Source organism: Diceros bicornis, chromosome 11, assembly GCF_020826845.1.
Source record: "Diceros bicornis minor isolate mBicDic1 chromosome 11, mDicBic1.mat.cur, whole genome shotgun sequence".
Classification (NCBI taxonomy): Eukaryota; Metazoa; Chordata; class Mammalia; order Perissodactyla; family Rhinocerotidae; genus Diceros; species Diceros bicornis.
The window spans coordinates 33,454,878-33,469,907 of NC_080750.1; the positions used below are offsets into that span (position 1 = coordinate 33,454,878).

The 15,030-nt window shown below is 45.0% G+C and overlaps 1 protein-coding gene across 1 annotated transcript in view; it reads right to left on the bottom strand.

Moving 5' to 3' along the window:
- FREM3 (FRAS1 related extracellular matrix 3) overlaps positions 1 to 9,952 on the bottom strand; it is a 77,316-nt gene extending 67,364 nt beyond the window's left edge. Inside the window, exons 1-2 of the mRNA XM_058550131.1 lie at positions 4,771 to 9,952; positions 3,261 to 3,350 (exon numbers count right to left, since the gene is read on the bottom strand). Of these exons, the coding sequence (XP_058406114.1) occupies positions 3,261 to 3,350; positions 4,771 to 9,952 (5,272 nt within the window). The remainder of the gene's footprint in view (positions 1 to 3,260; positions 3,351 to 4,770) is intronic.
- Between the last annotated feature and the right edge of the window lie 5,078 nt (positions 9,953 to 15,030).

Below are 15,030 nucleotides of genomic sequence, written 5' to 3' on the forward strand. Positions count from 1 at the left end.
CCTTAAAATTTGAGATAACAATTCCTATCTCACAGGTTGTGGTAAGGATCAAATGGAATAACATTTGTAAAACACTTTGTAAGAATATTAAGTGCTATACAAATTTAAGGTAATATTGTTATATGGTAAGTGGAAAAGACCCATTCATTATTATATACAGGAGAGTTACACAAAATTTCAAGACAAATCTATGAGTATAGTGACTTAGGGAGAGGAAGATCACTGATTTGGGCAGTATGCTTAACTGGTACAGTTAAGAGCTTTAGAAATCCAAAATATGCTATCTTACCAGTGGCTTGAGTGATAACCTTGCATATAACGAAATTTACCACCGATGTTATAAAGTAGACTGAGATCTTATACTGAAATCCCCTTAATCAGGATTACTCAAAACTGCAGAAATTGATGGAACATACAAACCAAGCTCATTGTTAAAAGTTTCCAATTTGAATTCCCAATTAAGCTTTGTACACAAGTATAATTATGTTCATAAGTATGTGAGAGGAAAGAAGAGAAGAAAATTCATATTTATTGGGGAATTGATATATGCTAGGCATCATATTACATTTTTGGTATATGTTACCTAGTTTAACTATAGCAGAGCAAAAGAAAAAGGCGCAATTGATATAGAAAACAACACGTGGATAGGCAAGAGATTCCCGTGTGCAGCAGCTGTACATGTAGCTGCAAAGACTAGAACCGTGGCTTTAAGTTACTTCCTCTTCTTCCTTTGCCTCCTTAGTGGACTTCTAACGAATATGAAATCAGTTTTTAAGTGGGCAGAGAAAAAGAGGTGAGATACCAAAGTTTCCAGGCAGTACCCCCATAAGGTAATTCACCACAATAGTCTAAAAGTTGACCTTATATAATCAAGTGATCTAATTATAGATTTCTGGGAATAAATGATTAAGTTTCTTTTTACCTAGAAGAAGAAAAATTAAAAATTTGGTGTCCCAGCTGATAATTCTAACGATAATCACATTTATTGAGTGCTGCTATGTGCTAGGCACTGTTTGAAGTGCCTTATGTGTGTTGATTCCTTTAATACTTGTGGAAGGCAGAATAATGGCCCGCTAACGTCTGCATCTGAATTCCAGGAACCTGAGAATATGTTATATTACACGGCAAAAAGGACTTTGCAGATGTGATTAAATTAAGGATTTTGAGACGGGAGAGATTAGCCTGGGTTACCTGGGTGAGACCAATGTAATTACAAGAGTTCTTTTAAGTGAAAGAGGGAGGCAGGAAAGTGAGTGTCAGAGTAAGCAGCATGAGAAGGACTCCGCCACTTCTGGCTTTGAAGATGGAGGAATGGGACAGCCTCTACAAGCTGGAAAGGATGAGGAAATTGTAAGATTCATTAAACATTCCATTTGGGAAATATTTTAAAAGTGGGGATATTTTAAAAGAAAAAGAGATTAAGTTGACTATTGTAAAGAAATAGATTCATGAATCCTTCACCAACAGTTGTAAGCTATTCCAAGAATGCTCATCATGGGCAGACGTGAATCTTAGCTCTGTGCATGGCGCTCAGAAGGCAATAAAAAAAATCCACTGAATAAATGAATGCATAAATATTTACTTAGCTTATGGATATGCATATGAGCAAATGTGTCTTCAAATGTTTTGCAGGCTGTGTTTGATCATTCTTATCACTTTAAATTACAAGGTGCCTCTTTGTCAGTGCTGTCTTTGCCCTGTTCTCCACCTTCTGTTTGTGGTTTCGGCTTGCCAAAGCAGAGGCGGCATCGCATTAGCGGTTAAGAGCCCCGGCTTTGGAATCGGCAAGACCTGGGTTTGATTCCAGCTCACCTGCTTACTACCTGTATCACTTCAGGCAAGTTATTAAACCTTGGTGCCTTCATTTTTAAATGGGCATCATAACATTTACCTCATATTTTGCAGTGAAGATCAAAAGGATATAAACACTGCCTGGCCCACAGAAGGCACTCACAAAAGGTAGCTATGTAAAGTTCACATTATTTATCATCACAGACTGATTCTTGTTTCTAATGTTGCCCAGAAAGCATAGCATCCAAGTCAGACGTACGTCTTTTTAGGGTATATCCTTCTCAAAAAGAGAAAGGAAATTAGTCGCTGTAAACTATTTGAATCTTACATATGCTTTACTTTACTGCTTCAGTTTAAAAGGCTTAAATTCATCCTTATCTTTTTAGTGACTTTGATTCTTGAGAACTTGGGGAAGGAAGGAAAGATTCGTTTTTAACCTTTAAGCGAGAAGATGGAGAGGAGCGATCAGTGGTTCCCACTGCAGTTAGTCTCATCAGAAGAGGAGAAGGTAACTAACTATTAATGGCACCTACTTTGTGCCAAATGCTTTACGTATATTATCTCACTTAATCCTCTTGGCAACCCTTTGAAAGAGGTATGAAGATCATCATTTTGTAGATAGGGAAATGAACCACAGGCAGGGCAACTCATTCAAGGTTACGTGGGGCAAGTTGGGATCCAAACTCAGTACATCATATGGCCTTTCATACAGGACTGCTTTCCAATAAATACAGTCCTGACTGATTACACATGATTTAGGAAGAAAACGCATGCTGCTTACTGGAAATGAGTGATGATTTATCCTGAAAGAGGTTATTGAGTGGCAAGCAGCACATAGACATTATTTCTGCAATTATCCTGTCATACTGCAAAACGATTTTCTTTGACCGCATAATGAGCATATCCCCAGCTGTGTAAAGTGAGTGCCTTCTGTTAACTAGTTGCTGACCATTATCCTACTTTGAAGACACAGTAAACAGACATAGGTGCAGCATAAATAGGCAATTTTTTTAGCAAGTTTTCCCCTATGTCAATCAACATATTTTTCACGCCATCCAGGAAGATTACAATTCTGAGATCAGGGAGCCACTAAGATTCAGTTCTGGAGCTGAAAATCCTAACAAAATCTAAAGGTGGATTTTCCAATTTGTTTCAGAATGGTAGAAACCACCAGCTAGATTCTCAAAGCCCCCTGAAGAGAACATTTACTTGCCTCTAGGATGTCACACATGATACAAGTCAGGTAAAATACTTCATATCTCATTATTGAAATTCCTCATTGCTTTCCCTTCCTAAAAAGTGATTGTCAAGAATCATTTGGCATAGGACCACAAATAGAACAAAAAATTCATTTGTTGATATTATGACATTACTGATTGTGATTACTATATAAATGATTTAATTTTTTCCATTTTCATATTGATTTTAATTAACCAAGACTCCCTTTTAAGGTTTCAATATTGACTTACCGTTGTCTTCAACAGAGAAGTAGAAGACATCTTCTGTTGCCTTGCTGCCTTCATTCAAGACATAGTGGATCCTCATCTCATCAATGTCAGCTAATAAAAGAGTGAGCACCACACAAGTCATATTGGCACAACAGAAAATGAGTACGTTAAGAACTTCAGTGTTTTAATAGGTCATAAAAACACTACAATAAATAAAATTTAAAGAGATTAAATGAACACGAATCTAAATGTTTAAAAATGACTGAGTGAACACGAATCTAACTTTTTCTTAAAGTTACAATGGTGAAAATAGAACTTTAGTTCAAAACTTTGTTACTGTGCTACTATGTGCATGATCTCTGGGATCATGCCCAACAAGGAGGATGTTCTAGCTATGCATGCTTTATGACATCCTCGCCTCTACAGAGAGCTAAGTCCATCTGGTTTTAGGTCTTCTGCACAAGCATGGAGCTTGACATAATGGTGGATACTCATTAACTGTTTGTTGAAATGAATTAAACAAGAATAACTGCTGCATTCTAATAAACAAGAAAATGAGAATAAAATCATGGTATTTTTCGATTGCTTATTCTCTTGGATTTTTAAAAATTTATCAGTTGGGTCTATAATTGTGTTTTTGTATTGGTGGTTACTAGTATTTTAAAGACAATTTGCATTTTGGGGGTGTTTATTTATAAGAACAATTCTTATAGAACCACATGTGATTTCATTTGCTTTAGAAGCAATTCTGAAAATGTAGCTAAACTGTTTTTTAAACATCCTTCATAAGTTTTACTCTAAGATGGCATCTAGGTTTATATGTATCATTTGTGGGAAATTTCATGCATTTCTTTACATCTCATGCATAGAGCTACACAAAAAACGGTCTAGGGCAACGTAAAGAGCAGCTAAAAGGCACCAGGTGTCACATCACCTGGGAAAGGAGAGGGACCTGCCCCTAGTTCACCATTAGTAGTAACAACAGATATAAAAGAAAATTGATCTTTAAAACATATCCCCCCACATACTTAGGCAAACTTAGTTCTATGCTTTTTATTTAGATGCAGAAAGTACATTCGAATAGTATAATAACATGTGCAGTGTAATACTTATATCCAAAATGTAAATACCAAATATCATCTTCGGAAGTCTAGACTTACTGATAAACTATACAAATGGTTCCTAGATATGTCATTCTTTACTTAAAATTCAAAATTAAACTGATATTATCAAAATTAACACAACCTTATCTTACAATATTTCAGGAGCAGAAGCTGTCCACCTGCGTTTGTAGTTTTAAGGCACAACTACAAGCCTTATTAAGTGTCTGAACGTTCCTATTAAATGAGGATTCTGATGAAATAGCTGAAAAAGGACTTGCTGCCATTTTCATTATACGAGTAATTTCACATTCCACTGTATTTCGTTCTTTCTGCAAATGGACTGAGGTCAGGCCAATTTTACAAAGAACTAAGAGATCTGATCCACTCAAGGAGAGGGACAGAAGCACCAGGGGACACTGTACACTAACCTTGTGTAAAGACTCGAGTGCTCTCATTTCCAAGGCCGGTGTTGATAATGAAGCCATGCTTTGGTCCTCTGGTCACTTTATACTTCAGGAGCCTGTGGGAACTGTCCTGATCCTCTGCCTTCAGAGACTTGCTAGTAATTAGGAAGCCCACGTGTCCAGTGTCAAGGTGCTTCAAAGCTGGGGCAGCCTTGTTGATGGCAATCTGAGGGAGCCTGTTGTCTAGAGAGCTTATGTGGATCTTCATTACTTGAGGTTTGTGTGTCTCCAGGGCAGTGTCTGGGAAGACATAGAAATCAGCATGAGTGCCATCTGTTACAGTCAAGGAGAAACTGTCTTCAGTCGCCTCACTGCCATCGTGCCAGTAGCTAATCAGGTTCTTGTGCAGGTCCCGTTTGGTGAAGGTGGTCACAGGACGGCTGCTATTATGCAAAATCCTGCCGTGGATGGGGACCTGGGTGATGGTAAAGAGCAGAAGATCATCTGGGGTATCCTTGTCTTCCACTGTCAACTCAAAGGGAGTGATCAGTTTGCTTTCTCCTTCCTGCAATATTAGTTTATGGATGGTCAAGATGGGTTTCTTATCTTCCATATCTGTGATGAAGATCCTGAAGATTCGGAACACAAGGTTGTGTCCATCAGTCACTTGAAACTCAAAGCTGTCTATCTTTATCTCATCATTTGAAGCGTGGACATAGGATATTTTGTTGCCAGCCAACTGAAACTGAGTGAAAGAGGTAATAGGTTCCCCAGGGTGGTCAGAGCTTTCCAAGTGCCCCAGGCTAGGAGCTCGTGTGATGCTAAAGAGAAGCTCTTCATCAGAGCTATTGAAGTCACTGGTGCTAAGCAGATCAGCAGCGATGGCCACTCTGCTACCTTCTGTCAAGGTGACCCCTTTGCTGACCACCTCAGGGAAGACCCTGTCTAAGCTGCCAATGGTGACATAGAAGTAGCGATCTGTCAAAAGGTTAATTCCATCAGTCACATCAAACTTGATAAGGTCAAGAATTCCTTCTTGACCTGTGTGGGTATAACAGATGAGGCCTCTGTCAATCTCATCCTGGGTAAAGTTCATTCCCAGGGTGAGATCATTCCCCACTTCCCTTCCAGCTTGTCTCAGTCGCTGTAGAAGCCCTTGTTGAGGCCCAGAACGGAGCACAAAACTGAGGCTCTTCTCATCTGAGTCAAGATCTGTGGCCTTGAGGACCCGATTTGTGATGACCTCAGTGTGTCCAATCTCTACTTCCAGCCCATCATTGATGGTCAGCCGAGGGGTCTCATCATCCACCAGGATCACCACAATGGGTACCTTCCTGTGGGTAGTATGCTTGCCATCACTCAGCAAGACCTCAAAACTGTCCTCTGTGGTCTCAGAGTCATCATGCTCATACACAATGGTGGAGGCCTCTTGGATCTCCTGTAAGGTGAAGCCGTGGATGGGCTGGCTGCCTGTGGCCAGCTGCTGTATGATTCGTCCATGCTGAGGGAGGGCTGTGAGTTGAAAGTGAAGCTCATTTGGTGGCAAGTCAGCATCTGCCCCATTGAGCAGTGGGGTGTCTATGACCAAGCTCATCCCCTCTAATACCACAAACTTATGGGCAAAAAGTTCAGGCTGTTCATCATTGGTGGGTAAGATGATTATAGGGAAGAAGATATTTGGGGAGAAGTTGATGCCATCAGAGCAATAAAAGGTGAATTGATCGTCTTGTGGCTCTACCCCCCTGTGGATACTCTGTACGTAATTGATATGCTTCATCTGGATATCTCTGATAGAGAAAGCACTGATGGGGCTACCAGCCTGCAACACATCTGAGCCAGGAGTTGGTGCAATATTTTCCAGGTAGCCAAAGGCTGGTTGCCCAGTCACTATGCATAGGATTTCATCTTGCGGAGTGTCCACATCTTCAATGCTGAGATGTTCTAAGGTCAAGGGGCTCTTCCCACCTTCATAAACAACGTATGACTCTCTCACCAAGACCTTGGGGACCACATTGTCCACAGGCAGCACTACCACTTGCACCTGCACTCTCTCCACTATGCTGTCTCCAACCACCCATTGATAAGAATCTTTGCAGACAGCAAAGCTGAAGGCATCATGCTGCTTCTGGAAACCAACTTCACCTCCATTGTGGACATAGACTACTGTCCCACTGATGAGGTCCTCTTGGGTGAATCGTTCTGTGGGTAAACCTTTCATCAGAATAGTGCCCAATTTGGGACTGTCTTCCACAGTGAAAGACAGCATCAAGTCACTTGTACCCTTCTTTTTGCCATGGATGATGCCCATGGTAATCTCAGTGGCTGTATTCTCTAGTACATCTATGGAAACGTCTAATAATGAACTACCTGTAAAAGAGATCCTGGGACTTTTGTCAGCTGCAGTGGGATGCACAGAAATCTGGACAGTGATGGGTACATGGTGCACCCTGTCACTTACCTCTAGATGGAAGGTGTCACTGGTAGTCTGGTCTCTGCCGTGCTGGTAAGAGACACTCCCATTAATAATATCAGCTTGCATGAAAGATTCCCCTGGAACCATACATTTTTTTAAGTACTGCAAGTGTCCATGTTGAGGACCCCAGACTAACATGAAGACAATCTGGTCAATGTCTGTGTCAGGGTCTGTAACATCCAGCTCATTACTGCTGAGGATAAAGCTTTCTCCCTCTAAGACAGCAAAGCCTCTGTTGGTGACTACTGGAGGCTGGCTGTCCACAGGCTTCAGGAATAATGTGAATGTGCCTGGTACACTATTGCCTGTAGCATCCTCCACCTGGTAGGTGAACTGCACAACCCGCGGTACAATACCCAGCTTCTTCTGCGGAGGCTGGTAGGCAACTTTGTGGTGATTTACCTGGGCCTGGGTAAAGTGCATGATGGGCATGTCTGGTGAATCAGTGAGCACAATTTCTCCAGCCTGGACTGGGTGGTTGCCATCTGTGTCAGTTGGAGGTGTCAATAGGGTGTACCACAGGTTCTGGTCATCTGAGTCCTGGTCAATGTACTGGAGGAATTTCTTCCGGAAATGAGTGAGTTGGTATTCTTGCACAGTCATTTCCAGTGTAGTCCCTGGAAACAGCTCTGGCCTCTGCAGATCCACTGGTTGGACCTTGATGGTGAAGAAGTGCTGGTTGGATAGATTGGGAGGGTCATGGTCATCCTGAACACGGAAAGTCAGCTGGGTCACTACAGATTGAGGACTATGGGGTCCAAGATAGCGGTAGAAGAGTCTCCCTTCCATTATGTCTCGCTGAAGCCACTCAGTTACTACTTTCTCATAAAGTCCTTCTTTTTCCACATAATGCCAGTCTTTATCTTCAAGGGACAGAGGTGGTTCAACCTGCCGCAGCAGCATCTCCCCCAGGTGCTGACCTGAGTGGGAGGAACTAGCGGCCAGATTCCACCCTCTTTCTTCCTCTTTTTCTTCCAGAGGCTGGCACTCCAGCACAAAGCAGATGGTTGAGTCCTCAGAGTCAATATCTGTAGCACTCAGGACAAAGGGGGAGATCTGGACGACCTGCCCTTCGGTCACTGAGAGCCCAGTGTTAGCACTGACCATTGGTGGTTCATCATCAACAGGTACGATGGTGACGGGGAAGAGGAATTCTACCTGGTGGTTCCCGTCCTCCATCCGGAAGATGATGTTGTCACTGTAGGTGTTGCTGCCGTCATGCTGGTACACCACTCGCCCTGCTGCCAGGTCCACTGGTGTGAAATGCTTGCACCCAGCAGGTGCCCCAAGCACCACCAGCTGCCCATGTCTCAAGCCCCTGACTACAGCCACTTTCACCTCTTCCAGGCTATCATTGTCACTGACCTGAAGGCTGTGGGCGCTGGACAGGGGCCTTGATTGACCTTCAAAAAGCAGTAGTCCCCGGTTACAGCTAGCCACTGGGGCCAGGGTGTTCATAGACTTCACTAGCACCATGAAGGCAAAGGGATCTGAGGTGGCGCCATCTCCGTCCACCACCTCCAGCTCCAGCTGGAAGAGGTGCTCCCCATCCAATTTCTCTGTAGGGGGCTGATAGGCAATTTTCAGCTCCCGCAGCTCCCGCTGGGTGAAGAAGGAAACTGGAAGGCCCAGGGGGTCGTCAGTGCTGACCACGTAGCCCTGGTGCCTTGGAGTGGTTGTGGGGGCATTGAGAATGTTGAAGACCAGGTCATCGTGGTCTGACTCGATATCTTCCGCAGCCAGTGCATCAGGCGTCAGAGCTGTCAGCTGGAACTGATCGACTTCCATCATCATCAGGGCCTCGAAGCTGGGCCTGGGCGCCCTGTTCTCCGCTCCCTCGAGGATCCTCACCAGCAGCTGGAAGTGCTCTCGGAGCAGCACCTCCTCTGACCCAGCGCCTCCGTCCTCTGGCGCTAGCAGCTCCGCCTTCATGGGCACATAGTCCCGGTTGGGCGAGGGGGTGGTGGCAGTGTGCTGGTAGCGCACCCCGGCCCGGACAAAAGCCTCACAGTCTACGCCCTTGCCCCTGGGGAGAGGGACCCCCACGGCGTCCACCAGACGCCCATACTTGGGCGGTGGGCCGCCCTCGGGTGGAAGAGGGGTGAGCCGGCACCTGCGGGCGGCCGCGGCTCGGGACTCCAGGGAGGCGAAGTCCAGCACTCTCCCGTCGATGGCCTGGCTCCAGCCCCGCCGCTTCTCCACCGCCAAAGGCCTGTTGCGTGTCACCAGCTCCAGCTGAGGGAAGACCACGAGTACCGCCAGCGTGAACGGCAGCGCCAGCGTGTAAGTCGGGGCCTCATAGAGCAGCTGCAGCCGCACCCGGGCGCGTCCGGGGCTGCGGGAGCCGAAATGAGTGTACTGGACCTGGCGGGGCCCGAAGGCGCAGGGGAAGCGGCGCGGGGAGAGCGCGCCGTGGTGCAGCGGCAGGACGTCCAGCACCATCACCTGGCACCGGTCGCCCGGCTGCACTCGAATCACCAGGTCCCGGAGCGGGTCGAGCCAAAGCGAGCGCCCCGCGGGCACCCGAAGCCCAGGGTTGGCGATCAGGACGCTGGGACCGTCGGGGCTGCTGCAGCCGAGTGCACCCGAGGTGGGCGGGTAGGGCGCCGGGTGAGGCTCAGTCCCAGGCGAGAGTTTCTGTCCCTGTAGCACGGGGCAGCTCAGCAGCAGGTAGGCTAACGCCGCGACAAGCTGCCGGGGCGTAGCAGCAGGACGCCGAGAAGTCCCAGCCATGGGACCTTGGAGCTGCGATGCTCGGAGGGTACCCTGTCCAAAGAGGGGCCAGCTCAACTGCAGGTGCAGGCAGTGGCTGCTGTCCAGTCCGGAGCGGATGCGCCGACTCAGCAAGAGCCGGTGGCTACACTTCAGCCGCAGCAGGTAAAAGCTGCTGGGGGGAAGGGGCTCTGCCCACCTTCTGCCCCGCCCCTTCCCGTCTCTCCTTTGTTGACGCCAAGAGCCGCCAGATATGCCCTAGCGCCCCGAAACCTAGCAGGGTGCAGAAGTTCTTCCCTCCGCTTCTTGGCGCCCTTACCCCCGCTACTTCACTGACCTTCGCACCCAGAGCGGTGGCCACCACCGTGCAGCCCGGGCTGCCTGCCTCGGACCAGCTGGTCTGGATACTGTCCTCCCCGGGCGCCTCAAAGGGATTGTCCCTGAGGGCTGGGAGACCGACAATGACTGTTCCCCGGGTCAGCTCTGTGCGTATGAGACACTGCGCTCCCGCGGTCCATTCATCCAGGCAATGGGGTTTCCGATAGGAGGGAGAGACACCATGTCTCTTCCTTACCGCTGACAGGAGCGCATTTTCTGGCCAAAATTGAGTTTCACTTCGGACATAAAAGAAGCTAGTAGGAGCTATTTTGCAAACAGGATTTTCTAGCTGTCTGTCTGATGAAGCAGCTTCTTCCGGATCTTGTAATTCTGTGCTTCCAAAATAACCCTGGCATTCTTCTTCTGCGCAGTTTTTGGGGAAAGGGATTAGCATCCAGGCTGGCCAACTTGAATAGCTCTAAAAAATCTATTTCTAGTCAGTGGGTCTCACATACCACAGTCAGGTGTGCAGGCTGGCTTCCTTCCATTTTCTTAGAATGTGGTTTCCGTATCTAATCAACAGTGCCCGGCCTCTGAGTTTATTAGACATGCTGTTTCCTAATTATTTTCTTTGTAGAAAAATATATAGTAGCCAGAGGGGAGGATGTCAAGAGAAACAGTAGCAGAGAAAATACCACAAATAACTTGGATCAATTTCTGTGACTTTATCTATTTAATACTTGGAATGAAATCAGGCTCTTCATGGCTTTCGGGTGAGGGTGACTGCCCTCTGTGGGTGCAGTGTTAGGTACTTAGTCTCATATTCATTTTTTAATTATTAAAGGTGTCCATTTAGCCACAGTGCAGAGTAATCTTTTCTCATAAATAAAATGGTAGTTAATGTGCTTTCTTATGCAATTAATGTGAATGCCGGAATGACTTGTTGAAAGACAATGAAAATAGATGCATTCAAAATTGTGTTGATATAAATGGCTTCAAGGGGAATATAAATCTGCAGAATGTCATCCTCAAGTTATTTTTTTGACTTTTTTACAATGTTGCAGATGCCTGTTTTATTCACTTCAGCAGCAACAGCAGCGGCAGCAACTGACTCCCAGAGCAGAAATAATCTGCTAGTGGCTTGAAAGAGTTAATTTTGTCTCTGAATATTTAATTTAATCAACCAGTAAAATACTATGGGTCTATATAATCCACTAAAAGTAGAATGCTAGCCCACCTCATTAGCACACAGATTTGTTCGTATCACACAATATTAAGAGAGAGTAAATTTGTAACAATGTACGTTTAGCCTAATTATGCTAGTCCAGGGTGTCTGGAAAATATTATTTAAAAAATATTTTTAATTGAAACACATGTAAAATTCCATTGTAAATGAAAGAGGCATTATATTTCCTAAGGCTACTGCCTTGTCCAAAGGAGTTTTTTTATAACAGAATTTTTATTTGTCTGTATATATTAAATTTTACCAAGTGAATATTCTTGTATGAGTGCACTTTTGGTTCCTGTCCAAACACCAGTCACTCTGGGCAACTATCTTGTCCATGTGCTATTTTCATTATAGGCAGAGATGGGGTGGGCAGCTGAGATGACAGAAAGCTAAACTGCTAAGCTTATATTTCTGTCCTGTGACCCTCCCCCTCCAGCTAGCATTCCCTCTCCTCTTTTTCACTACCAAACTTCTTTTTTTAGTTTATTTATTTATTTTTTTTGTGAGGAAGATCAGCCCTGAGCTAACATCTGTGCTAATCCTTCTCTTTTTGCTGAGGAAGACCGGCTCTCTGCTAACATCTGTTGCCAATCCTCCTCCTTTTTTCTCCCCAAAGCCCCAGTGGATAGTTGTATGTCATAGTTGCACATCCTTCTAGTTGCTGTATGTGGGACGCGGCCTCAGCATGGCCAGAGAAGCGGTGCGGTGGTGCGCGCCTGGGATCTGAACCCGGGCCACCGGTAGCGGAGCGCGTGCACTTAACCGCTAAGCCACGGGGCCGGCCCCACTACCAAACTTCTTGAAAGAGGGCTTTTAAAAATTTTTAAATTTACTATCTGCATTTCTTAACCTGCTCACTCCCTCTTAGAACACGCCAGTCTAGCTTCCACTTTAGACACATCAACAAAACTCTTGCTGAGGTCGTTAGTAACCTCCATGTGGCAAAATCCCATGATTATTTCTCATATTGTCCATTTGCCACACAATCTGTTTTTTCTCTTTCTTCTCAGTTCAAGCCCTACTTCTTCAGGAAGCCTTTTTCCTATGTTCCCCAAGCCATATTAAATCTCTGTTTGCAATTATACATTCATGGACAACTTGATTAAGGTCTGTCTTCTCCACTAGACTTTAAGCTCCATGAGAGCAGAGAGTGTGTGATGTTCACCCCTGATACCTAGTGCGTATGCCAAGGACTGGCACATAGCAAGTACATAATAACTATTTGTTGATTGAATGAATAATAGAACGAAAGAGGATGAGAAGTAGTAATTGACATGTTCTGAAGTCTAGGTGCTAGGCAGAAGAAATCAGCACAAACGCAGGAGAATTTTCTTCCTTAGACTCTGCCAATTCATCAGAGGCTGGTGACAGCTCTGTTTAGAGAATGCAAATTTGATTTCTAGTCAAATATCTATTTTATCAAAGTTTTCTTTCCACAGGGCAATTTCACTTATTCGTATTGTATTTCTTTTATCTCTTGTCATCCCAAATTTATCCTTTAAACCTGAGCTGCATTTCAAGTCTGTCATTAAGTGGGAAAGAAAGAACTACAAACTTGTGCTCAAGGTTTTCATACGCCCTATGTCATTTGATCCTTGCAAAACCCTGCAAGGTGGTTATGTGTCTTATTTCTAATTTATATGTAATAATAGATCCCACCTCATACAGATATTACAAGAATTAAGTGGATTACTACGCCTAAAAGGCTTTGAGCAGTGCCTGGCACACAGTAAGCATTCAATAAATGTAAGTTATTATTATAATTATAGATGGGAAATTGAGATTTATAGGAATTAAGCAGAAAAATTTTACCTTGTAAATTACTTCAACTATCCCTAAAAGTGTGTCTTATAGGGAAGGACTGTTCACATGCCCCTGTCACCCCAGGGGACTTTCCGTCATGCCCCACTCCATAAATAATTGGCTCTTCCCTGAAGTACATAAGTGGCATTTAATAGTTCATAGAACTAGGAGACTATGTGTCCAAATATCCTGCATATGCTTTGGCAGAGAGACAGTCCATTTTCAGAAAAGTCAGATCCAGCTTTCAGAAGTGACAGAGAACAGGTAGGGAAAGTTCCTGCCTCCTGAACTAGAAAGTTCCACGACAGTATCCGTGCTCCTTGTCAAGGCTGATGGAGCAAAGACTGGGCAGCTGTTCAACCTGATCTTTGCTGAAGCTATTTTTTTCTCTACCAGCTGGAGAAATAAAAGGTCCTAAACCCTAAATATCACAAGTTGAGTGCCACGAATGAGGTTGCTTGTAAATATTGAACATTAATATACTGCAGTCAAGCCTACCTGGAGGCCTCACTCTAATTGGACTTGGGCCAGCAATGGACTCTTAGATGTTGAAGAACATGCTCCTGGGAGGCTACAGGTTAAAACAAACAAACAAACTCCCTTCCCTAGAAAGCGTTAAAATAGCACCCATTGGCTGTGTAAGTCATTTGTCATCTGTCAGGACTGCAGCTTCAAGAGAAATTAAGTTAAGCATACAGTCTCTCAGTGGCCAAGCTGGCTTTGCCCCCGTTACACAAGGAGTCAGTGAGGCACCTATTTTTTCTTTGGTGAGGAAGGTTGGCCCTGAGCTAACATCTGTTGCCAATCCTCCTCTTTTTCCTTGAGGAAGATTGTCCCTGAGCTAACACGTGTGCCAATCCTCCTCTATTTTGTATGTGGGATGCCGCCACAGCACGGCTTGATGAGTGGTGTGTAGGTCCACTCCCTGGATCTGAACCTGTGAACCCTGGGCCACTGAAGCGGAGTGCTTGAACTTCACCACCACACCACTGGGCCAGCCCCGGCGCTTATGTTTCTTATCAGTCCCTCCTAGCCTGAAGAATGCAGTGGCTGCAACTCCACCTCAATGACTGTATCCCAGGGCCACATCTTCCTTTGCAGAGATCTGGACAGGGATCTCCATGCTCTGCAGGATGAGTGCCATTGTTCTCTGTGCCTCCACACACTACAAGGTGTTGTCAAAGGCAGGCTCCACCCAGCGGGGCAAGGAGAATATCATCATGCTCAATGGGAGTAACCACACAGCTTGTATCAAAGATATGACGCTGCATTCATTAACTTTAAATTAAAACTTTCCCAATAAATACTTCTAGTCATCCTATTAATGTCAAGTACACTGTGACTGTCAGCGCATTTGGGAACCGGGTGGTATGGGGAAGGAGATGGAGAAGGGAATCAGAATATTTTGCCTCCTCTTCTGAGATTTCAACTGGCATCTGGAAGAGAGCAGGTGGCTCTGGCTCTCTCACGCCAGAAGGAGCCATCCTTCAGGCTCTTGGATGTGTGATCCCTGACTCCCAGGGCTCCTGTTCAGGCTGCTGCTGCTCAGGGAAAATGATGGGTGTGAAGGAGACAAGAGCAGAGGAGCAAGTGAGAGGTAGGAGAAGGCTCTCTTCTGATCGGCATCAGTACAAAGAGCTGATTCAACCTGCCTCATTCCTGGTTGAAAATAATACCCTGGGATAACAAAAGGAATTATTCAGCACTAATTCACTAGATGATAATTGATCGTCTTGCTTTAAACCATACA